The sequence below is a fragment of the Medicago sativa genome, chromosome 3, assembly GCF_051527215.1.
Source record: "Medicago sativa cultivar Bolivia chromosome 3, Bolivia_mono, whole genome shotgun sequence".
Lineage (NCBI taxonomy): Eukaryota > Viridiplantae > Streptophyta > Magnoliopsida > Fabales > Fabaceae > Medicago > Medicago sativa.
Window position 1 is genome coordinate 91,622,247 of NC_140751.1, and position 26,007 is coordinate 91,648,253.

General features: G+C 33.3%; 2 protein-coding genes and 1 pseudogene across 6 annotated transcripts; 2 read left to right on the top strand and 1 right to left on the bottom strand.

Moving 5' to 3' along the window:
* The first annotated feature begins 115 nt into the window (after nucleotides 1-115).
* Nucleotides 116-16,156, top strand: ISA3 (isoamylase 3). 4 transcript variants are annotated; one of them, XM_085755789.1, is made up of 24 exons: nucleotides 116-333; nucleotides 450-498; nucleotides 583-671; nucleotides 1,266-1,423; nucleotides 2,505-2,598; nucleotides 3,179-3,415; nucleotides 3,669-3,773; nucleotides 3,953-4,057; nucleotides 4,470-4,604; nucleotides 4,739-4,825; nucleotides 5,202-5,253; nucleotides 5,723-5,786; nucleotides 6,237-6,336; nucleotides 7,205-7,305; nucleotides 8,035-8,086; nucleotides 8,346-8,408; nucleotides 9,111-9,200; nucleotides 9,277-9,349; nucleotides 11,083-11,162; nucleotides 11,739-11,843; nucleotides 11,917-12,015; nucleotides 12,125-12,186; nucleotides 14,590-14,698; nucleotides 15,543-16,156. In XM_085755789.1, exons 4-24 carry the CDS (start codon nucleotides 1,284-1,286, stop codon nucleotides 15,654-15,656), a joined length of 2,067 nt encoding a protein of 688 aa, XP_085611915.1. In that variant the 5' UTR covers nucleotides 116-333; nucleotides 450-498; nucleotides 583-671; nucleotides 1,266-1,283; the 3' UTR covers nucleotides 15,657-16,156. The 4 variants fall into 4 exon arrangements, with proteins under 4 accessions (XP_085611915.1, XP_085611912.1, XP_085611914.1 ...); XM_085755786.1 differs by having other exon boundaries at nucleotides 588-671; XM_085755788.1 differs by lacking the exon at nucleotides 14,590-14,698 and having other exon boundaries at nucleotides 588-671.
* Nucleotides 16,157-21,192: 5,036 nt separating this feature from the next.
* Nucleotides 21,193-21,895, top strand: LOC146941922 (uncharacterized). Its single transcript, XM_085755790.1, has one exon. The coding sequence runs from the start codon at nucleotides 21,280-21,282 to the stop codon at nucleotides 21,736-21,738; it is 459 nt and encodes a 152-aa protein (XP_085611916.1). The 5' UTR covers nucleotides 21,193-21,279; the 3' UTR covers nucleotides 21,739-21,895.
* A 2,612-nt stretch (nucleotides 21,896-24,507) lies between these two features.
* LOC146941923 (blue copper protein-like) lies at nucleotides 24,508-25,356 on the bottom strand (annotated as a pseudogene). The gene is made up of 2 exons (XR_015032516.1): nucleotides 25,122-25,356; nucleotides 24,508-24,954 (listed from the first exon to the last, which is right to left on the bottom strand). The product of XR_015032516.1 is annotated as a blue copper protein-like (transcript).
* Between the last annotated feature and the right edge of the window lie 651 nt (nucleotides 25,357-26,007).

Here is a 26,007-nt window from a genome sequence, read left to right on the forward strand (position 1 = left end):
ATGGGGAAGATATTTTGAGGGCACGTGTAGAAGTCGGTAATAGTGGAGTCTACTCGATGGTCCAACTCATCTCACTTTTCCCAAACAAAATTCACGTGGCACCCATAAATATCGCATTGCGCGCTTTCAACCATCTCTTCTAGATTCATTTCACACTCAACACAACACTCTCGATGTTCAAAAAACAGAAAAAATTCAAATAATCCAACACAAGATGCTTCAACACCCATTACTCTGCCCTTCAAGAACCGCCACTCAATCTACACTCTTCGCATCCGTTTTCTCCGGCGCCGGCATCGTTCCTGGTCGCAATTCAGTCGCCGGAAATTTCGGGTAATTCTTCACTTTCAACTTTCAATTTTACAACCATTGCTTATAACTAAATAGTAAGAATTTTAGGTAATTAGTTAGTATAAATTGTTTGACACTTGAATCGATCTTATGATTAGGTTGAAGTTTAGTAAGCAAACATCTGGAAGCAAATCGAACTATAGTGAGGTGCGTAATCATAATAATGCATTTCAGTAATCTGAGTGAGTTTTAAATAAGTGTTGTGAATTTTGATTGAAAATTTTGGCATAGGTTAGACAAGAGAAGGTTTCAAGCTTAGGACAACTAATGCTAATGCTAATGCTAATGCTTATGGTCGTGCTCAAGAAGAGGTCCTTAAGGTATTTATGTCAACGAACACCATTCTAGGCTTTTTTTATTCATCCGATATCTCCGCGTTAGACTTTTTTATCAGGATCAGTTTAACCGTTAAGTAACTCAGGGATCGATTTTGATAGTAAGTGACATAATTCAGGTACTAGCTTGATTTTTAACGAATAATTCAGGGATCGATTGATTTGCAGTGTAACAATTTGTAATGACTTTCATGTAAAAAAAGTCCAAAAAAAATTCAAATTTTCGATCAAATTCGTCCTTGTACATGTGGAAGTTGACTTGGAACTCCATGTCAGCGCTTAATGCGACACGCCAGCATCGTTAACTGTGAGAATTGACGAAGGGACTAAATGGGTTAAACGTTGTAAAATTTAGGGACGTTCTAGCTATTTCGATTAATCTGGGGATGAAATTGATCGACTTGTATAAATTCAAGGACGAGAAGCCTATTTACTCATTTATATTTGAAAATTTTAACATCACTTTAATCTTCAACAGTCTTGCTTATGTTTACACTTGTGCTTTTGACTGCTATTTTAACGGACACTCTGCATACCTGTTGTGAGTCTGTTGCAATGTCTTACCTTTTACAATTTTAGGAAGAAGCCATCGAAGTGATGGAGAACAGACCATCATGGGAGACTTCTCCAGGCCAAGCTTTTCCGTTGGGTGTATCACAAGTCGACAATGGGATCAATTTTGCTATATTTTCACAGCATGCAAATGCTGTCACACTTTGTTTGCTCCTTCCTGAAAGGTAAATTTAGATATTCTTTTTGTATGTTAGCTTAAATTTTATATAAAAGTATATGTTTAAAATATTTGCTGTCATATTTGAATTTATTCACATATATGCATTTTTGTGATTAGTCTTTGGTTTCTAAAAACTGTTGGGAACAATTTTTAATTTTTGTGTGCCAGATACAATCACATTTTCCCACAATTTCAAAAGCGCTCGCTAGAAGCTTCTAAAAATAAGATGAACCAAACATGAAACTAACCTTGTCTGTGCTCCTCTTAATGATTTGTCACTCTGTATATTTGCTCAAAACTGTTATATGTCAAAGAGATAGATCTTTATTTTTAAAGATTGAAGATTTTGAGATTGATTTAGGAAGCATTAAGCGTTTGGGATCATGAGTTAGAAATATGTTGAGAGATTAGTTTTTTAGATGGTGATCTGGGCTGGGCTTCCTTTTGCATTATGGTGTAGGAACAACTTAAAAAGATACTAAAAACAAAGGATATTAGTCACACTAGGGAATTTTAACATATGTATTATATATGTTTTTATTGTATCTTCGGCTTAAGGATGCTAAGGTTATATATTTATAGTAATCATTATTTTCTCTGACTTACTTAAGCTAATGGGTAATTTAATGGAAAAATGGTTTACAGTTCAATCTTTCTTCCTGCTAGTCAGATTAAAACTTTGGCTCTTTGTCTTAGTTAATTTTTTAAGAATTCTATGTCAAAAACGGCCCTCATACAATTTTGAAGGGGATGCAGGCTGCTTCATCTGTCTGATACTTCATATCTTTTAGCCATTTTTAACTTTTAAAACCAATATATCTTTTGCATGCAACATATGTTCAATGAATTGGAGTTCTCTTCTGTAGCATGACTACATGTTGGTTTTTTTGGATGAGATGCAAAGTGATTTTGCATCATGAATATACTTTGTGATTATGCACTTCCTTGATTGCACTATTGCTGGAATTGTCCTGCTATAAAATTTATGCTTTGATTCTGTTTTTTCCCTGACTAATATTTCCATGAAAATTATTGGTCCACTTTTGTTTCACACAGTTTTCCTTTGTTTTTATTATGTATTTTAGGGGAAGCATTGACACGCTGGATGGTGGTATGATAGAACTGGCTTTGGATCCTCATTCAAACAAAACAGGGGATATCTGGCACATATGCATTGAGGTGCTTTCTGTGATATTGCATATGCCTGATATGTAGCCTTTCCATGGTTTTTGGCTGAAACTGTTGTTATATGATCTGTAAATTATTTAATAAATACAATACACGTGCAGTTATCGAGTACCTTTCATAATTGCATAGATGAATAACATCTCTTTTCTGTGAATTTGAGTATAAATTTTGTATATTTTATTCATTATTTTCCATTGTATTAATCTTGTCAAAAATGTCTTATTATGGCTACCCGAATATGAATTTTATTTACCAGCACTCTTATATGTCGTAAAATATTGACAATAATAGATGGAAGTATATGAGATGTCTGTGTGTTGAATATTGATGCACTTCATTAAAATCTTTGAAAGTAATTGGAATTAATGTATCAGATTTGATGTAGTTTTACAACAATGACTATATATAATTTTTTTTCCCATTTTAAGGCTCATCACTTGTAACAAGAACTCATTTCATAATCAATCAATCAAATGATTTCTCAGACTATCTCTAGTTCAAACACTTAACAAGCCATTTATAACACACATTTAGCTGATAATTTTTTTTTTCTTCATCTTTCATTGTGCAGGATCTTCCTAGGAGCAATGTTCTGTACGGATACCAGATTGATGGACCTCAAGACTGGGGTAAGGGGCATCGATTTGACAGAAGCATTGTGCTTGTTGATCCTTATGCAAAACTAATTGAAGGTCGAAGATATTTTGGGGATATTAGCAGGAAATTGTCTAAGTTTCTAGGCACATATGATTTTGACAGCCTGCCTTTTGACTGGGGAGAAAATTACAATCTTCCAAATATTGCCGAGGTATTCTTCCTGCATAACGATGGTTACTCGAAAATCATATTTATAAAAATCTTTTCCCTAAATCAAGGCTTCATACAAATTGCTATTAGCTTAAAACTATTTGTAGGGCCTGTATTCTACCTTTGCTTTGTCTGCTTTTGCGCTGATCTCTAGTGCTTTTTTCATTTGATGAGAATATGACTGCCTATGATATGTTTTTTCATAAAGTAAGTCCATTTTATGTATTCATTATGCTCTGTTGCTGTAAATGCAGAAAGATCTTGTTATATATGAGATGAATGTCCGTGCATTTACAATGGATGAATCTAGTGAGTTGGATAACAACATTCGTGGAAGCTATCTTGGTGTAATTGAGAAGGTAACATCCGTGCTATCATTGGGTATCACAGTGCAGTAAGGTGTATCAATGGTCAGTGGTTGCATGCCACCTCCAATTTTAGGAATATAGCTGTTTATTCATTAGTCATTGCTATATGCTTGATACTTGCTATTTATTGTATTGCTTTATTTAAACTCTTTTTGTTGCTTGCCTCTAAGATCCCACACCTTCTAGAGCTTGGTATCAATGCAGTGGAGTTGCTGCCTATCTTTGAGTTTGATGAGATGGAATTGCAGAGACGTCCAAATCCCAGAGATCACATGGTAAATTATGTTCTATTTTTAAGTCAACATTTCATAATTTACCTCTTCACTGTACTGAATATCCCCAATAAATAAAGGAACTAATCTTCTCCATTTCTCCATTACTACGGTTTTGGGAGCATAGACATGATGATGTGATATTATATGAGTTTGATATGTCCTCTATACACCCCAAAACTATGATAATAGAAAGGAAAAATACAGAGGATATCCCTTCCTAATAAAGAAATATATAAAAACAATTTTATTCTTTCTGGCTGTATATACAGATATATTTTTCTTTTATGATCAAAGAGATCAGAGTATGTAATGTTTTTTTTTTTCCTTCGATGGTCAAAGATATCAGAGTATGTAACTTTGACTTCCTAAGTGGCATTATATGATACTAACAGCTGTATTTTTGCTTTCCAAGATTAATACGTGGGGTTATTCAACAATAAATTTCTTTGCTCCTATGAGTCGCTATGCTAGTGCTGGTGGAGGACCAGCTAATGCTTCCCAAGAGTTGAAGCAAATGGTTAAAGCCTTACATTCTGCTGGCATAGAGGTAATGATATTAGTATTTCAATGTCACAACTTTGGAGTGGAAGTATGCCTAATAGTTTGATCTCCTGATTCTGCCTTATTTTATATTATTTCAAGATTTGTATATCTCTTGAGATAAATCTTCTCTATACATAGGTTATTTTGGATGTTGTCTACAATCATACGAATGAGGCTGATGATCCTAATCCTTACACTACTTCATTTCGTGGCATAGATAATAAGGTAATTTCTGATTTGTAATTTTATTTTTGTCAGTCTGTTATTTGTGCGTTAGAATACTTGCAGTGCCTTTTTTTTGTTCTATATGGTTTTAATATTCTCACAACTGCCATGTATTACAATTACTCTACTGCACCTTGTTTGTGGAAAAGCTTTCATACACTTTTTTAATGTTTAATGCTATAAATCTTATAATGCTGCATGAGATTGAATGTTGGGCAATAAATAGCCAAATAAAATAAAGATGCGAATGTTAGGTAAAAGCATTATATATGACTTTGGTATCATCTATTAACAGATGTTTTGTCATATCTGTTCTAGTTACGTAGAATGTTGATTTTTTTTTTTTTCTGTATGTAAACTTTCTTCATTTCTATAGGTTTATTACATGCTGGACGACAAAGGACAATTGCTGAACTTCTCCGGCTGTGGTAATTTTATCTTTTTCTAAACCTTAAGATTCTATTCCCACAGCTTTGTTCATATGAATTTTCAATCGCATACCGAAAATTGATAATGAAACAAAAATTTGAAAATAACCCTCCTAATTATTAACTAGAAATTGAGGGCTACAATATTCAAAAGGAAAATACCCCTCAGCTCCCAGAGCTATGAGACCAAACCAATTGCAAAGTTTTCCCAGAACTACGATGCTGAGTGCCCAAGTCATGAAACCAAGTAGTATGCATTCCCTTAAATTTATGAATAAATTGCAAAGCGGTTCTTGTTTTTCACAACACAAATTAGCAGCTCCATCATGTGGAACTGTGCTTATTTCTTTCTACAGAGAACATTTTATATGCAACATTTGATTTAAATTTTATTTACCTCCAACCAAATTTCAGTATATTGTATCAATATTTAAGTTCTCTTCTCACTCTAGAAAATGTTTATCCTCAGGAAATACATTGAATTGTAACCATCCTGTGGTTATGGATCTAATTCTTGACAGCCTAAGACATTGGTATGGACTACTTATATAATTTTTTTATTGATAGTATATACCTTGATCCATTTTGTGGAATTTACCTAATACCAGCTTTTCGTTGTTCTTTTGTATGTTTGTATATCACATAGACTTGGCACTTCAGAATTTGTAGTTTTCTGGTTTCTTAAACTTGTAGATTTTACGAAGCTTTTGATAGTGTTAAAATTTCTGTATCTGTCTTCCCCTTTCCTGTGAGTCATTTATACTAATTACTAAGTCAGTAATCAATAAAGGCTGGTTAGTTTCCATGAGGGTCAGGTAATGTTTGACTATCTTTAATGGTTTTTAAAAGATAATAATGATGAATTGAATTGTGATGCAATTGGAAGTACTAAAATTTCCAAACTAACCAACATCATGATTTTCGTTGAAGTTTCTAACTGTGGAAGTACTATTTTTTGTGTTTTTGGTTTCATTTTATTGTAGGGTCACTGAGTATCATGTGGACGGATTTCGATTTGATCTCGCAAGTATACTGTGTCGAGGAACTGATGGTTCCCCCCTCAATGCTCCTCCCCTCATCAGGGTAATAAATATATGCACAATATAGTTATAATCAACAGTAGGGTTATACATTTATAATTGATGAGCTAAGGTGCACTCTTGAAAGAAAAAAAAGAGCTAAGATACCACTTTTGGGAATGCTTGATATGAGTGTTATCAGTTTGGTTCATTTATTTGGGATCTCAAATCATGTTAAAACAATATTGGATTTGTGTTGGACATTCATGTCAGACATAATACAACACTTCAAAAAATTCGGACGACTTAGATTTTCCGTGTTTCCAGTGTTTGTATTGGTGTTCATGATTCTTAGATGTTGTGGTAATTGGTTGTACTACAAACTACAGGGCCGATAAAACTAGACCTATGCACTGTGTCAAACTGAATAAATCCAAACAAATAACAGAGAGGTTAAATATCTGGTTTAATGGTGTTTAGACAAAAATAATAAACATATAAAGTGTTCCTAGAGCTATAGGGGTGCCATTGGTTGAGTTGAGTCAAACCTACCCGATAAAAAATAGGGTTCAGTCCATTGTTAAGTTATTTTTTAGATTTTCAAAGAGCTAACCTTGATTCCTTTAGTTAGGGCATCAAATTCAATGTCATTAGAACCAATGAACCTGAGTCAGTCCTCATAACTTCACTATTGGCAAAGCATAAATACAGTTACCAGAACTTTCTGCAGATCTGCCTGTTATTGCGGTCGTGCAAAACACAAAACTGGTTGGTTTGATTTCATCTAACTAGATTAATATTAATTAATAACCATCACTATAATTTTTAGATTTGAAGACAAATCGTTGAGTACCAGTATTCTCTCACTGCTAGAAAATTGGGAATCTAATTGAAATTTTATCTAGCGATGTTAACTTTATTTACTTTCACAGGCAATTGCTAAAGATGCTGTCTTGTCAAGATGTAAAATTATTGCAGAGCCTTGGGACTGTGGAGGTCTATATCTTGTTGGAAGTTTTCCGAATTGGGATCGGTAATACTTTTAATGATCATTAATAGTCATGTTTAAAAAAAAAAGGGCAGCCCGGTGCTCTAAAGCTCCTACATAAGGAGGGTCCGGGAAGGGGTCCCACCAATTGGTGTATTGTACGCAGCCTTACCCTGTTTTTTACACAAGAGGCTGTTTCCAGAACTTGAACCCGTGACCTTTCAGTCACGTGACAACAACTTTACCGTTGTGCCAAGGCTCCCCCTCATTAATAATCATGTTTATTTTATGAATATTCTTTGTTAAAATCTTACGCATCATGATATTGGTCGAAAGCAAGATGTTACACTTACGAGTCATGGTTATTTTATGAATAATCTTTGATAGTATAAAGGTTACTAGTTTGATATTTGATTTTTGCGGCATGCTGTCATGATATTGGGATTCCTTCGTCTTTTTGTTGTATGTTTATGATTTTCATCCCTGACAACTTTTCCAGAGATTAAGAATGAAAAATACACAAATTTTATGACATAGATCAACGCGAGAATTACTTGGTAATTTCTAATTCAGCCATTGAATTACTTAGTAATATACTGCTGTGCCAAAAGTTAATGTCGGTCAACTTCTGAACCGCATCAATATGATTTTATTTAGAATGTCAAAAAGATTATCATGAGTCATGTTGCTTGAATATTAGTTCATCTATGGGGAAATTAGTCTATGCTAAAATGAAAAACGTGTTTCCTCCATTGATATTTTTCTTTGATGTAGGTGGGCTGAATGGAATGGGAAATATCGTGATGATATACGGAAATTTATCAAGGTAATTCTAAGGGTAGAAGATATGTAATTTAATATGATCTGGATTGTCTTTCTATTAGCTGGGTGAGTTACAATACAATTTACAATAAGATGGATGACATGCTAGTAAAAGGCTAATAGAAATCAATTGTGTTTCCAATCAATATGGGCTATGGGGAGTAAAAAACTCATGGAAAACTGATTTTGTTATCTGCTAGGATTTGACTTATGACTTGTTTGATTTATTCTTACTTTATTGTCTCCTTTAACACATGTCCTAGGGTGATTCTGGTATGAAGGGGAGCTTTGCAACTCGTGTTTCTGGATCTTCTGATCTCTACAGAGTAAGTATCACTACTTATAGCACTTCATGGTTGCTATCTTTTTGAGTTTTATACCTCATCAAAGACCAACTCTTTAAGCTATTTAGCGGATGTTTGGGAATGGATTTTTATGTTTCTAAGTTCTAACAGCTCTGAAGTTGAATTAGCGGGGCTAAAATATTAGATTAAACTAGTCTAAACTAATGCCAAGACAATAGTTTATCATACATATCTACCACAAATATGTAATTACTTTTTGCAGCTAAAATTTCTCGCATGCTCTTTATAAGAAGCCATCATAATTTAAGGTTGTTCTGAAACTCATAATGCATCCCTCCTCCCTTGGTAAACAATGTTGGTCAAATGAGTACATTCATTCAATCGCATCACTAAAAATAAAGACTGGTAATTATGTTGCAGTCAAATATGATTTGTCCGTCACTCCAGCTGCTAAATATTTGTGGTTGATCTTGAGTTTTTTCTTTTGGTCTTTATGGGTGATATTGAAAAAACTAGTTTAATATAGCTTATGGCTCCGACTGTAGGATATGCATGTTCTGTTTTATAGCAACATGATGGAATTAATGTTATTTCTGTCCCACTCTATTAATGTGTTGAAGTTATGGGTCTGAGATTTAATGTAGCTGATTTTCATTTCACTTTATTCGGCTTTATAAATAGTTTTTAACAGTGGCTTCTCGCCTTCATTTGTTTGTCTTTCAGGTGAACAAGCGTAGACCATATCATGGTATTAATTTTGTTATTGCGCACGATGGATTTAGCTTGCGTGATCTTGTTTCATACAACTTCAAGGTAGCTCCAAATTTTGTCCTTCCATTTTGAATTGTATATCAAAACTTGATATTTTCTTTGATTCTTGATTTTGTAGCACAACGAAGCTAATGGGGAAGGTGGAAATGATGGATGCAATGATAACTTTAGTTGGAATTGTGGTTTTGAAGGTAGAGTCTGAATTGCAATGCTTTATTTACGATGGGATGTTACTAATGCTTATTCATTGTTTAGAAATGATGTGTTTTCTTCTAATTGATTCTGTAGGAAAATTAGGTTGCAATGCTTTATTTACAATGGGATGTTACTAATGCTTATTCATTGTTTAGAAATGATGTGTTTTCTTTTAATTGATTCTGTAGGAAAATTAGGAGATATTGTATTTCTCCCTTATCAGAGAAATCAGTGATACAATTTCCATTTATTTTGTTTATTTTTTATCCCGACACTCCTTGATCCAAGAATTAGACTTTAATGTAAGCATTCTATTTAAGTAGTGCTTTCTATATGGTATCAGCATTCCTAGGTTCACCGATCTAGGAATTCCCTCCCTCTTCACTCATGGCACGCACAGACATGTGGAAGCATGCTCTTACCGGCACGGCCAACAGAACAAACTCAATGACCAAAGGCCGCATCGGAGACTCTAACGATTGTAGACGGCAGCATGGGAGCCAGGAGGCAAGGCTGCAGCACAGGCAGTGCAGGCTGCACAACCGGAAACCGAAACTTGATCTTCCATGCCTTGTTGGTTTCTCCAACTCGCTCCAAGTCAATGTTCAGCGACTCAATGGATAAAACTACACGTAATGGTCTCAAATTGTTAGGCTGATTTTTGAAGGCAAAGGAAAATACGGGCTTCTTATAGAAGATGTGTCTAAATTGGAAAGCCATGGTGACAACGGGTATCCCTTGTTACTCCTTGACCATTGCCTGGTTAATGAACTGTATGGAATCAACAACTGAAAATCCCTTCGTTTTCCTGCCTAAGAAGATTCAGAAGCTGGAAACGACACATACTCTTACATTCAGAATTCAAAAAACATCTATATCTATTTTTTGTTGGAACCGTTAAGAGTTGTGCACTTTGAGCTAGTACCTCTAACCAAGAGAAACAGTCTTCAAGTTCATTTCCATTCACAAAGGAACAACTAGACCAATTATAAAAACGACTCAAGTTTCAAATCCTTTCATTGAGTGTAATTATATGTGTCGGTGTCGGACACTGACACGTTTAAGAGAGTGGCTACCCCTTCAATCAGAAGCGTGGTGCTTCAGAGTTCATAACCGTTTGCATTGGCAGTCGTAAGTCGAGTGGAAATGGCTGTGTTGGAGTGGCCAAGAAGTAATGGGCAGAGTGCGAAGGTGTGAGAAACTGAAGAGGTTGTTTTTCGTAACACATGTCGATGGCCTTGATCAAGCTTTGATACCATGACCGAAATTGATAGTTGAAGAAATTAGAGAATTGTAATGATTTTTTATCTTATTATTCAAGGTTTAGAAATCCTAGTGTACAATTTTAATATTTGTATACTCTAGTCTTAGCTTATCTAACAAGTTACTAACTGAATGTAACAGATTCTGGCAAGAGACTAGCTGACTTAGGCTATTATTGAAGTACTGCATAACCGACTATTCTAGAACATTTACATAATGCACCGCATATAAAAACTGCTTAGTGAAACACCTGAACCGATGTAAGCAAGCATAAGCAACACACATGTTTAATTTCCAGAATGCGGACCTTGGAACCTATATATATCTATACTTTAACTTTAACTTCCAGAATAGTGACCGACAGAAAATACAACTATGATTACCTTCACCCACGTTTAATTATTTGTTAAGGATTATAATTCGTTATCCTTTTACTGAAATTGATTGTTATCTGTCTGTCTGACAGGTGAAACTGATGATGCTAGTATAAGAGCTCTGCGGTCGAGGCAAATGAAGAACTTTCATCTAGCATTAATGATATCTCAGGTTCATATTTGAAGTTCATTTTGGAGTGCTTTTGTTTTACAGTATTTTTTTTTAATTAAATGCAAATACCCCCTTCAACTATTACTATCTGGCAAATAGCCCAGTGTGGTCTCAATTTTGGCAATTAATGTGTTTGAACTTTCAATTTTGAACATCTCACAAAGTCCTCATAGCAAAAGTGAGTAAATATAGAAAACTTTAATTGAAATATGGTTTACCAAAATTCAACAGAAAGATAAACAAAATGTATACTTACAATTTGTCCAACTTTCAGAGTTTCTTTCTCATCTTAATTGCTGGTGGCTTGTTGAAAGTTTAAACATGTAAAGTAGAAAATTTAATGCTACTGGGGGCTATGTGTCAAGGTTCAAAGTTTAATGGAAACTATTTTCATTTTTACCTTTTTTTTAACTACATTGCAGTTTAGGATTTTAATGTTTATACTACACAGACTTTTCAATTAATTTTCCTTTTCAAAAGAAAACTTGAAGACGCTGTCACATGAATCCATTTGTTATCATACATGCTGCAACTGAAATCTGAATAGAAAATTAAAATTTTGTTATGATTGACCAGGGAACACCGATGATGCTAATGGGGGATGAATATGGCCATACTCGCTACGGAAATAACAATAGCTATGGGCATGATTCTGCCATTAATTTTTTCTTGTGGGATCAGGTAAATTTATAACATCCCTCTTGGTAGCTTATTGGGGATTATTTCTGGACAGCCTAATCTTTTTGTTCAATAGTTGGATGCAAGGAAGGGCGATCACTTTAGGTTTTTCTCCAATGCGATAAAGTACCGGCATGCACATAAAACATTGAGTCATGAAAATTTTCTCAGTGAGGTGATTGCTTCACACTTTGATAAACTAATTCTACGAGCGTGATGCCATTTTTCCATCAAAAAAGGAAAAATACTGCCAAATGTGCTAATGGAACAGCTAATTTTTGCAGAATGAAATAACATGGCATGAAGACAATTGGGACAATTACGAAAGCAAATTTCTTGCATTTACGTAAGTATCCATATTTTAATTGGAAATGAGAGAAAAACACATTGCAATTTTAGCATCACTTTCACACAATGAAGCACCTAAACACTATCTTGAGACAACATCGTGGTCATGGAGTTTTGGGTAATAAGGTGGATGTTCAATAAAGGTGGATGTTCAAATCCTTTGATAGGAAATTAGATATGGGCCTTAGGCCAATAGAGTTAGTAAGAAGATATTCTCTAAATAAATCTTTAGTAAAGATTTATATTAGAAATATATAATAAGATATTATCCAAATAAATCGTAGTAAAGATATTATATTAGAAATATATAATAAAGATATTATTCAAATAAATCGTAGTAAAGATATTATATTAGAAATATATAATAAAGATATTATTCAAATAAATCTTAGTAAAGATATTATTTGATAATATATCCTTGGTAGTATTCTATATAAGTAAATCTGTAGAGGGAGTTCTAGACAAGCAATCAGATTATTTGTTAGTACCCTTTTAGGGCCGGCAGCAAGAGACTTTGCTGAGGAGCTTTGCTCTGGAACTTGTAACCCTTTTCTTTATTCCATCTACTTAATAATATTCACCACTATTCTCTAGTTTCTATTGATTTCTTCTGTGTTATTGGCTCTGCTCTATCAATTGGTCCGACCTACCGGATTATCGACGGAGAGCAAGTGTTACCGTCAGAGATGGAGGATGTTTGGGCTATGAAGAAAGAACTTGCAGATTTCACCGGAACAGATCCGGCTGCGTGGATCGTAAGAGCAGAAAAGTTCTTTGAGAAGAATGCAATTCACTCTGGTGATAAGATGCAGTGGGCTTTTATGAGCATGGAGGATGAAGAAGCACTGTTATGGTTTTATTCATGGGCACAAGAGCATATTGATGCAGATTGGGACTCTTTTTCCCATGCGCTCATCAGAAGGTTCAGAGGTATTGGTGATGGCAGTGTAAAGCAGTCCAACAAGATGCAAGAACAACAACAAACTTTTCATATGGACGTCACAAAAAAAGAGGGAACGGATAGCCATGGAAAATTCGGCAAGGTGCAGCAAGTGCAAGAACAACGGGGACGCACGAGGGAGGCATCAATTCATGTAACAGAGACATCGCAGAAGAAGAGGATAGAACCCAACACGATGGAGGAGAGTCAAGTCGAACACAGATCGCTCAAACTGCAATCTTTGTTGCTTCTAGTCGCCGCTCCATCAGAAACGGTTCCCACTGAGCCAGATATCTTAATGACAAGCACAAGTTTCAGATTAACGTTTCCAGCTTCGGGGACAAACCCCCATCATTTATCTTGATGTTAACGTGGAATTTCAATGCTTGTAACTTGGAGGAGTTGTTTGAGTTAGCCAATGTTGCAATGCAGTTATTGTATTCACCAGTTTTGGTAACACCATGGGATCCCGGAAAATGCAACTTTTTTATGGTAGGGGTTGCTTATGGACTACATGGGATAAACTTTTCCCCGATCTACTATTTTTTGAAACTTGTATATGACAAAGGGAAGTTTTGCTCTTCAAGCATTTGGATGCGGCTTAATTTGGTATATGATAGAGGGAAGTTTTGGTCCTCAAGCATTTGGGTGCAATTGATATCCAACATCACTGTCTTCAACGACTCCATTCCTATTTGTTTCTCAGGCAAATTGAAGGCTCTCCCAGTAGCAAAAAATGGCTATAGAAACTATATCCAACCTTGAGGACAAGGTTGTTTTTCTAGCGGTCGGTGATGATAGGAAATTAGATATGGGCCTTAGGCCAATAGAGTTAGTAAGAAGATATTCTCTAAATAAATCTTTAGTAAAGATTTATATTAGAAATATATAATAAGATATTATCCAAATAAATCGTAGTAAAGATATTATATTAGAAATATATAATAAAGATATTATTCAAATAAATCGTAGTAAAGATATTATATTAGAAATATATAATAAAGATATTATTCAAATAAATCTTAGTAAAGATATTATTTGATAATATATCCTTGGTAGTATTCTATATAAGTAAATCTGTAGAGGGAGTTCTAGACAAGCAATCAGATTATTTGTTAGTACCCTTTTAGGGCCGGCAGCAAGAGACTTTGCTGAGGAGCTTTGCTCTGGAACTTGTAACCCTTTTCTTTATTCCATCTACTTAATAATATTCACCACTAATCTCTAGTTTCTATTGATTTCTTCTGTGTTATTGGCTCTGCTCTATCATCCTTCCACTGACGTAACACACTATCAGTATTCAGCACTTGATGTTCAAAAAAGAAATCTTTGGTCATGTAGTGTACTTTATACTTGATATATATAGAATTTTTTTTTTTTTTTTTTTTTTTTAAAAACTATATATATTGCTGGTAATGGAGTCGGACTTGACAACTCTCTGTGTTGCACATATGCATTCAGGCTTCATGACAAAAGTGGAGGAGATATCTATTTAGCTTTTAATGCTCATGACTACTTTTTGAAAGCTCTTCTGCCCACTCCCCCAACAAAAAGAAAGTGGTTTCGTGTGGTAAGATTTTCTTCATTCTTTGGGACGTACAAAAAATCATCTTTTCAGTGTTGCATGCATATTTTAAATCAATGGAGCACTGTGAAGGCAACTCCTCTACTTCCCCAAACCATAGATGTTGCTCCCTATCACCGCGTTCCATGCCGATTGGAATCGTAAATTGCTAGCAGACTGTGGAATCTCCGTGCTAGCCGATAGGTGGTGGAATCCGTTACGATTTTTTGTGTTCTGCTATTTCTGGGTTTTCCTGGTCGGGTTACGCGAGCTTGTTTCAATTAAAATGATCCTCAAATATCCCTCTGTTTGGAAGCTTTTTGTCGTTTTTATAAAATTTATGGGGGGTTTCCTCATGTTTTTGGTGGTTTTTAATTGTTATATAAATTTCAAAACTTGGTAGGATCTTACGATTCGTGTTACGATCGTTAGATTTACGATCTTGTGACCCTTCCCCGATACTAGGATCCTGATTCTGACTACCTTTGTCCCAAACTACCTGATTCCTATTATAGTGTTAATAAAAAATGAGCAAATTACCTTGTCCACTCTTCAGAATTCACAATCAACCCAATTTGACTAACTGGCCTGAATGAGTGAGAATGGCCTTGTATGTTTGTTATTTCCACTATGCAACTAATTGCTGAATTGGCAGCTGGGAGGGTATATATTTGTGGATTTGTTTTAGAAGCTAACATAGCAAAGTGGCATTATGGTGCGATTTGATTGAATAAATATGTAATAAAATTTTAGATTTCCACTGCATAGTAATTAATATCTATATGTCAGATGCATCTAACTTGTTTCAAAATTTTGCCATTAGTTTAACTTGAACTACGGATATTTACAGGTGGACACTAATCTTCAATCTCCTGATGACATCGTCCTCGATGGCGTCCCAGGCATAGGAGAAACGTACAGTATAGCACCATACTCCTCCATTCTTCTGGAGGCCAAGTTTTGATCGCAGAAGTTGTTGTATAGTCCAGAAAAGAATAAAAAGGAAAATGTTGTATACACGTGTCTCGGATGTAATGTTAATCTTCTTTTCAAGTCAGCTGGATGAAAATGCTCTGAATTAGGTTCTTGGCTCAGTATGGCCTCTGAAGTTACAGCTTAGTATTAGTTGACATGTGTACTAAATAGAAGAGAAACGCATCTGTATGGAAATATGTTGTAGTTCACCACGAATCAAGGGGAATAATTGGAGGAGAGGGCCATCTGAAATCATATAATGTTGAGAATGGTGCAGGGCTTATATGCAAGGTACAAGCTACTTTAGGGCGGTCCTACGAAGTTTGGATAGTAGATTAGTACCTTATCTGTTTGATAAATGTCATTGTCTATCTACTATATATAGTTCTATATATATACTTGAGATCCTATATATTGTTATATTGTAATCTTGGTTGAATGGAATATGTACCATAAATTTATAAATTTAGTAGTTTTCATTGCCTTCCATAGTTTATCTTTGATGTTCTTATTACTCATCATATTTTTTTATGTTAACCATCTTATTCTTGGTGAAAAAGGGCTCTATCATTTCAAGTTCTTGTTGCTCATTAAAAATACACATATTGTACCCCATAAAAATTATCATTTTTGTCTTACTATAATCTATATGAAGCACGAAAACTTCTGTGATCAGACATGTCCCTGCGAACAACACGCGTCGGTATCCGATGCCCGTACATCGTCTTTAAAACTTGGCATTGGTGTTCTAAAAAAATACTGGTTTTTATTTTGCTTCAATACAAGTTATACAACTTAGACACTTCTCAGACTCATCCACGAGGGTTAAAGACTATGATAGTCAATAAGAGGTTAAAAACATTAAATATAATTGTAACATTTTTAGCTTATTCAATATTTGATAGATGGATGAAGGTGATAGGCTATCATATAATTTTTTTTTGTTGAGAAAATAAACTAAATTTTAGTGAAACAAACTACTCAATTTTGATGCACGTTAATTGGAAGTATATTATATTGTTCATCAAACCTATAATTTTAGTGTCTTTATAATATTAATCTATGACAATATATAAAGGAGATACAATCTATTGGGTTGGAATTTTCCTTCAATTTTTATTCATTAACATTATTTTATCATTTTTTATAATACTATCAATTAAAAAATAGTTAAATCCCATTAAAATAAGAGCAACTTACAATAACAGGAGTAACAATTCCCAACAATATTGACACTAAAAAAACATAATTTTGACCTTATATATAAAAATATTGACAAATGCTAACTTGTGCCCTCAATGACACATGTTAATGAACTCATTATAGAAATATACGTATCAAAAGTTGTCCATTCAATTTTTTAGAAGTTAAAATGTTATGTTTTCCAATGCAGAGTTGTTTTTTTTAGGTTCCTTAATATGTGCCCGTAGAACACAAATTAGCATGACCCAAAAATATTTCGTCTTTGTGTAACATTTTTCTTTCAGTTTTACCCTTAACTTAATTATGTTTTACTATTTTATTGTCACTTTCCAATTAAAGCACACAAAAAATTTCATAAAATCATAATTTGGATAACCAAAAACTGATCAAAACTAAATCATCACATAAGATCAAATTGATTCTTTTCAAGTCATCCAATTGTGAGTGTTAATTTTTTTGAATTGGATGATCTTTTACCTTATATCCTATCTATACCGCACCACAAACACCCTTAAAACAATTTTTTTTTTAGGTAACACCCTTAAAACATGAAACCTTCAATTCAAAGATCTATTTTTTAACCACTTTATCAAAGCTTAGGAGTTTATTATTCTTGATTAAATAGTGGATATTTTTTTTTAAAGAAAATAGTGGATATCTATTCCTAAGTTAAATATATAAAATTGAGTCGATCATTAAAACTTTTTTTTAAGAAAACAAAAATTGTATTAATAAAGAAAAAGTATAAAGACCGAGGGGACATCAAACTTAACTTAGTTACTCTGTACAAAATGTGTAATGAACAACAATAGGCAATACATGTGACGAAACTGCACAAATGGACTCTTCTAGGGGTGTTCGCGGTTTGGTTTGGTTTGGTTCGGTTTTAAGGCTAAAAGTCATCCGAACAGCAAGATAAATAAGTATGCGGTTTGGTTTGGTTTGGTTTGGTTGGCTTTTAAAATAAACTCCGAACCAAACCAAACCAATGCGGTTTGGATTGGATTGGATTGGTTGGTGCGGTTTTTTAGACAATTTTTTTTTTCCAACATTAAAATCAAATTAAAAAGATAAAACATAACATATTTTCAGCAATGTTTTAAATTTCATCCAACGTTACAATTTTATTTTCATTCCAACTACGTAGATCAAATTTAAACACGGACAAAAAGTAATCCTATTTTGTAAGAAATACAAAAGACTAAAATATTTATCATTCTCTAAAAATTCAAGTAGTACATAAATAGATTTTTGAAAGAAAAAGCAAAGAAGAAACTTAATAAGATAAAAAAATATGTCATTTTATTAAAGTTTCCATTGAAATTCTATGAGTATTGGTCCAAATGATATATATTTAATTAGTGTTTTTCTTAGGTTTAAATGTGTGATTAGTCCATGCACTTTCATCCAATTTTGGCATTGGTCCCTACATTTTTTTTTGTTTGACTTTAGTCCCTGCACTTTATAAAAAATTTGGCATTGGTCACTCCGTTAACTTTCCGTTAAAAAAAAAAAACAAAACTAACGGAGTGCCACGTGGTCAATCATTTTACGACACGTGGCACACTAAAAAAACAAAAATTCTGAATTAAAATAAATTAAATAAAATAATTGATTAATTACGCATATGGTGGATGACGTCGTGGATCTAAACATTTGTGTCCGTTGATCTTATTATCATTAATCCAAAATTGATTCATCTCTTTCATTTCAATTTCAACCTTAAGCAGCAGCACCAGAAGATTCCCATAAACAGGTTTGCCTTTTCGCTCGCTATTCTCATTTATTTATTTATGGGTTAATTATGTTTTTGGTCCCTACAAAATTGCGACCTTGTAAGTTTAGTCCTTACTTAATTTTAATAGCATTTTTAATCCCTACAAAAAATTTCTGCACTCAATATTAGTCCTTACTCAATCCAAATTTGTTTAATTTATGCTTAAACTCTTAAGTTTTTCAACAATTTTTTACAGGCGTGTTAAGAACGTTATTAAAAGGTCCTCCGAAAAAAATATTGCAAAAATTTGATTTCTACGTCCATATTTTTGTTACTTATATCTTAAACTTTTGTCGTTTTAAAAAATTCATATTTAACTTATTTCATGTTAAAAAATTATAGATTTTAGTAAATGAATCTGTCATAGTGTTCTAAACTTGTATAAAAAGAATCGTTAAAAAATTTAAGAGTTTACGGATAATTAAACAAAATTTATTTTAGCAGGGACTAAAATTATAAGTAAATTTTTTTTTGTAGGGATTAAAAAAGCTATTAAAATTAAGTAAGGACTAAACTTAGGAGGTCGCAATTTTATTGGGACCAAAAACATATTTAACCCTTTATTTATTAGATAAACCTTGGATAAACCCTAATAATAGATAATCGTCACAATTCCTACTTATTATTTTTCTTGTTGCCAGAACTAGGGTTTTATAATTTCTTCAAGTTTTGTGATCATGGATAATGGATCTTCTTACGTTGCAAATAATAATAATTATAATTTGGAAGGAGATGAAGGTATCTGACGGAGGCATGGTGGTGGATGGAAACTCTGCATTATTGTGTGAGAATGAGGATCCTATTATATAGGTTTTGTATTGTTCATTACATTGGTTGCTAAAAAAAAAAATCAATTATTTTATTTAATTCATTTTAATTCTGAATTTTTGTTTTTTAGTGTGTCACGTGTCGTAAAATGATTTGACCATGTGGCACTCCGTTAGTTTTGTTTTTTTTTTTTAACAGAAAGTTAACGGAGGGACCAATGTCAAATTTTTTATAAAGTACAGGGACTAAAGCCAAACAAAAAATTGATCTGAATACATCCGAACTAAATGCAGTGTTTTGCGGTTTCGGTTTGAATTGATTCAGTTTACAGTTTTTCTATTGGATTGGTTCGGTTTTGAACAGAGACTTCTATTGTAAAATCCAATTTTTTTGTTCATAAATACTTTCTTTTAATTTAATTTAATTTTTAAGATCTATTATACCAAATACGTATTAATTACATTAAATTTAATTTAATCATATCACATTCATCCGTATTCAGTGGTCCACTGATATTGATGGAAATTTTATTATTTTTTGGTGTGATGGAAATTATCCAAGTATTAGAACGTTTTGTACCTAAAAAAAAAGTATTAGAACGTTTAGTGTCACTTAACAATAATTTTGTCAAAAAATATCACATAATAATAATAACAATAACAATTTTTGTACCAAAAAAAAAATAACATTAACAATATTTTTAAAGAAGCTAAATTAGTATTCCACTCAGATTGACAATAAGGAGAATCAAACATAAAATCTTAAGAAGGAACACAATAATAATTATAATAATAGTACAACAATATAATCCACCACTTAAAAAACAAGGGAAATATTAACGAGTGTCTATAAAATAGTTAAAGAAGTAAATATAGTAATATTACATTGAAAGTTTTTTTTTTGTTGAAAGAATTACATTGAAAGTTGTATAGTTGATACTTAAAAAACAATATTTTCAACTTTTTTTTAAACATATAATATTTTCAACTTAAAACTTCCTCTTTTGATTTCTTTAAACGGTGCTTCGGATCGACCGAGGCACTGGTTAACATGATTCAAAATACAACAACAACAACAACAACAACAACAACAATCCATATATTTATGTGTCAAAAAAAATCCATATATTTAAATTATTTTATGAGTTTAATGGCGGTAGGTTGATGATTCAAAACAACTTTGCACACACACAACCAATCAAAACATTTCAAATTGCCACATAAATTAAAAACATTAATTGATATGACGATTCTAAGTATTTTGATTGATTGTGTGTGCAAAATTGTTTGGACCGTCAACCCACCATTATTAAACTTTTATTTTATTTACAATTTTATTATTCTTTACTTAATTAAATAAATAAATATAATATAATTTATATTTGAATCAAGTAAAATTTTCATTAGATAATCAAATCATCATAATTTTAATTTTGAATTTGAATCAAGTCAATTTATTAGGATAACCAAGAGATTTTTAGGGTAAAATTTGCTTCCTTTTTTTTCTCGGAAACCCCTTCATATTCACAAAAAAAAAAAAAAGTTTGTTATTAAGCGAGAGAAATCAAATCAAAATTTAAATGGCAAGTAAATCTAGTCCCTAATTTTTCTCCCATAACAATGAATAAAAATAACAAAAAATCGTTTAGTTTTAATGGTAAAAAATAATATTGTTGAGAATGACCGGTGGAGCGGTGTTGACCCGGAAAAACCCTTTTCCTTCTCCTAACTTCTCGCTAAACTTCCACTATAAATACCCATTCCCTTTCTTCTTCATTATTTCACAGTTTTCCAATTTTCTTTCTTCTAAGTTTCTTTCTTCCAAGAAAAAAGAAATAAGAAAACTCAGAATCAAATCATCAACAATGTCTTCCAACGTTGCTTTCTTCTTCGTTTTCGCTTTACTCGCCACCACCGCTTTCGGCGAAGCACCTTCCACCTCACCCACCGCCGCACCAAAAGCTTCACCAGCAACACCAGCAGCGCCTGCACCTAAATCCACCGCCACTCCTCCTTCTTCCACCACCACACCACCAAAATCATCCGCCACACCACCAACATCCTCACCATCTCCCAAGGTTTCATCTCCACCTTCTCCAACACCAGAGTCCGCATCCACCTCTCCCACTGAAGCTCCTATCGAATCTCCTCCAGCTCCCGTTGCTCCCGCCGTCTCTCCTGCAACCTCTCCCGTTGCTTCTGGACCTGCTGTCAGCGATGCACCTGCTGAGGCTCCCGCTGGTGCTAGCGCCGCCGCTTCATTCAGAGCCTCCGTCGTTGGCGGATCTGTCGCCGCTTTCGTCGCTGCTGCTTTGCTGATGTAGATCTGGAGTATGACGTGGCGTTTCGGTAGTTAGGGTTTTATTATATTATTATATTATATATGATTATCATATGAAACTTTGTTTATTTATTTAATTTTTAATATATTCTGATTGTGATTATGGATGATTAAGATCTTACTGATACGAATTGCTCGGAGATCCTTTGTTTTCTCATTATCATTATTAGTATTAGGGTTTAGGGTTTCTTTTATTGACTCTGAGACTCATTATCATTATTATTATTTTTATTTTTATTATAATTATTGCTATTGTTGTTGTTATTGTTGTTTTGATTTCGGATTATTTCTGCCACATCCTTAATTTAAATCTGTTTATGATTTCCCATTGTATTTAGGTTTATAAATTTGTTACTAATTTGGTTTGATTAAGTTTTAGATTCAAGTTTATTTCGGTCAAAGTTTATCCAGTATCTATCAGATAATTATGGATAGTTTGTTTGTTTGTTTGTTTGCGATTAGATTTTGGGAATTAATCAGCGATCGTATTCATGGAAGGACCAAAATTTTGTCGTCTTTTAGGTCTAAGCATGTGTCATGTCAATTAATAAGTGTATTTGGAGTGTTGTATTTTTTATGACTTAAAAATAAATTAATGATTAATTTTGGCTTTTTCTAAAGAAAAAGAGTGGATAGGGGTGCGTGTTTGGTGTTTTGTTCAATTGTTTGAGAACAAAGTGAAATTGGCTTTAACAGGTGTCACATATGAACACATGTTTGTGGTCCTTTCCATGTCACCTACGCATGTGCTTAGCGACACATACTAGGAAAACATTATCCGCGTGCACAAAGCTTCAACATAAAACGTTTCTTATTCTCGAAGGTTTTTACAAGTATGTTTTTGTGCAACACTGTCATGTTAACGGTACGTTGCACTGTAACTAGCAAACAATAAAAAGCACACGTTTAAGCTAATTGGGTCAATAATTTGACGAACATAACGCAGTATAGGACGCTAAATATTGATAGTGCCGCTCTGTGTGTTCTTGTTTTGGAGAGGGGTCTTTAGTGGTTGTGGTTTCACAATCATCTAAGTGATGCATTCCATGTTTCACTGAAGTTGAGGGTTTGTCTGTTTCATGTAATGTGAGTGTCTTTAACAAAATAAAATGTGTATGTGTCATTTATACCTATCTTAGATGTGAGTGCAAATGCACTTGAAAGTTGAATCTTCTATTCCACTTTTATTAACCAACACTTTTAAACAAACACGCTGATAAGTTAGTAACAGGTGAAGTTATTCAGTAGTATTAGAAAATTAATTGTTTGACCATGACCATTGTTATGAATTTGACGCACCTTGGTACGACGTAAGACGACTATACCTGGTGGTTTGTAGTTGCAAAATACCAAAATCACCGTAGGCAAGAAGTTAAACATTGAAGTTTTAAAAATTACAACAATTGAAATCTAAAGTCAGTGACAATTGCGTTTCTCCCCATAATGAAATGGAGACTTACCCTGTAGGTTTTTAAGGATCCCCAATATAGAATATCTCTTTCATGATTAAGTAGTCAAAATTTGTGAGAATTGAGAGTAAATCTGTTCTCTGGACCTATAGTTAAACAACAACAATCTCAACGAGTTAAGACATGTTCTAAGGACCATAATTTTCACACTTCAACAAAATTCTAAATAATTTCGCATTTTTTTTGGTTAGTTTCAAGTTTCAACAAACAACTCTACAGTCGTTTATATATAGTGAACCACCTCCTCGCGAATACCTTGCGAAACTTATTTCAACATATATGTTTCACACTCTGTTGCACTTACTGTGATAAATCACCGTCAAAATAATAAGAATAAAACACCACCATTAAAGGACCCTCATTGTTAATTGCATATTCAAGTTTTAACAAAACACCATCAACCTCACTCTTACAAATTTTGAGCTTGATTAGTTGAACACCTTACAAACAGTGAACAAAGGAAGAGTAAGATAAGAACCATCAATTTATTTGCAACTTAGAAGCATTAGTTTCCAACAAAACAAACAAAATCAAAATTAAAGTAAATAATAAATAACTAATTAATGAGTGAACAACTTGGAAGCCATGACAGTGAGTTTGAAGCCATTGCAGTGAATTACTTAAGAAGAGGGAGTGTTGTTGTTGGAGTGAAAGATGAAAGGAGGATGTGATTGAAACTGAATTATTAAATTAAATAATATTAAATAATGCATGCAAGTGAATGAAAATATAGCAGCGAATATATAACCGATTTAGGTATTTTACCAAAGATTTAATAGGTTAAATAAATCTTTTCAGATTTTTATTTTCTATCTACCCAATTCACTTATGTTAGGACTTTACCCTGATATCAACATGACAAAATCCTAAATCAATTGAAAAAAATGAAGGAAAGAAAAATCTCCATAACCAATAACCTTTATATATCTGAATGGATCGAAAAACAAGAAATAATTTGAAAATAACTGAATGCAAGATTTCCTAGATTACTACTAAATCATTGATCCATACATACATGAACACAACATGCACACCGGCACATATCTTAGAAATGAAAATAATTAAATGCAATCACACATGTTAGTGTTGGATACGAGACACACCTTCAATTAGACGTTTTGTACTACATAACTAATTAATACTAGCTGAGTGGCTTTGCGTCATGCTAGTTTCCATATTCATATTAGGATTCCATCTTGTATCTCTACTATTATCATGGATGAAATGCAATAAGTTTCTTCTTGTCAAAAAAAAAACTAATTAATACTAGCTACAAGAAATAATTTGAAAATTGAAGAGATAATTTATTTATTTTGACTGCTAACGAAAATGAAGAGACAATAATTTGAAAAATGAAAAGAAAACCATCCAAGCACCGCCTCTGTACTACATACCAATACATAATTGAAGATCACAGTGAACAATAAATCAACAATTAGTGACTAAAGATGCATTTTGTCTAGTAAGGGTACGTAGTGGAGGGAGTGCCATCAGAAGGTAACCCTTTCCTTCCTTGATGACGATGTTGCAATAGAAGCACTACCAGCTTCAACCTTAACAGCAAGACGCATGCCACTTGGACAGTCTCCAAGAGTAGCAGATATGAAGTAATGAATTCCTGCAGTCTGTCTCACCACTACTGTCTGAACTAATTGGATTTCCAGTAGTGCAGGAGCTGTAGTCACTTGCTGCAACTTCATCCACGGTGTGTCTAGCCTCATAGAGAAACACTGTCAAATTAATGTAAACAATTATGAAATTGATAAAATTTTAATTATTTATTTTTCTGTTAACAATTATATAATTCTATATATGCTTTGTTCTCGTTATGGAGAAAAAGCAAGTATTGAGTTGTGTTTGAAATTAAGTAGAAAAGTTTCTAGCTCCTAGTTCTTACCGAGGCTATCACCGACTACAAAGGTTTTGTCCCTGGTCCATGTGGTATATTCAACACCAATTTGCCAGCCTAAAGAATCTCCCACAGTGTAGAAGGTTGCAAGCGTTGGTAGTGCCATGTTGATTGCTAAAAAGAAGCACAAAACCAAAGTGATATTAGAGAATGCCATTTGATGAGGAAACTATGAGGATGTTGGAATACTGATTTTGCTTTATATTATTGCAAGCAAGGTTAACCCCCACAATTGCCACCCATTCTTTAATAGGAACTATAAAAAAATGTAATGTCAACTGAGAATGTATAAAGAAATATATCTTGTTTGTGAACACATGGGTGGCTGTGAATCGTGATTGTCAAGCTAATCAAGTTAAACATCAACTTCTAATTCTTTTAAAAAAAAAAAAAATGTATCGCTTTAATCATGTACTGAGTATCATATGTCAAGTGGGTATCATTCCCACATTATTGTAATTGGAATTGAGTTACTCCAGCTTTCTTTAATGTTCACGTTGTTATTAAAGGATTGCATCAAGATCCTCAACTTTAATCTATGGATTTTTTCTGATAAAGTATTGAAATCAAAGATTTTGCATGATAGTTCTAAAATTTTTATATGAAATATTCATACTTCGTACATTGCTCTCTATGTTAATTTCATTGCTTGATTCCATGTGCTAGCTTCAATCGCAAGAAGAAGCTCCGTATAAGTCACTAACCGCATCTTTTGGGCACTGTAGGTAAAAATATAATGTGAGTATAAGAGAGAAAATTGTTACAAAAGTTTTCAAAAAAAATGTTGTACAAATATCATTTCTCTATAATTTATAACATTTTCCTTGCTTGATTGGTATGCTCTCTATGATAATTCACAAGTTTTCTTTTATTG

Coding starts and splice junctions, on each gene's coding strand:
- ISA3 (XM_085755786.1), top strand. CDS start 215: ATGCTTCAACACCCATTACTCTGCCCTTCAAGAACCGCCACTCAATCT. Junction 5,254..5,722: donor GCTGAACTTCTCCGGCTGTG/GTAATTTTATCT, acceptor GTTTATCCTCAG/GAAATACATTGAATTGTAAC. Junction 11,844..11,916: donor ATTTTTTCTTGTGGGATCAG/GTAAATTTATAA, acceptor TTTGTTCAATAG/TTGGATGCAAGGAAGGGCGA.
- LOC146941922 (XM_085755790.1), top strand. CDS start 21,280: ATGTCTTCCAACGTTGCTTTCTTCTTCGTTTTCGCTTTACTCGCCACC.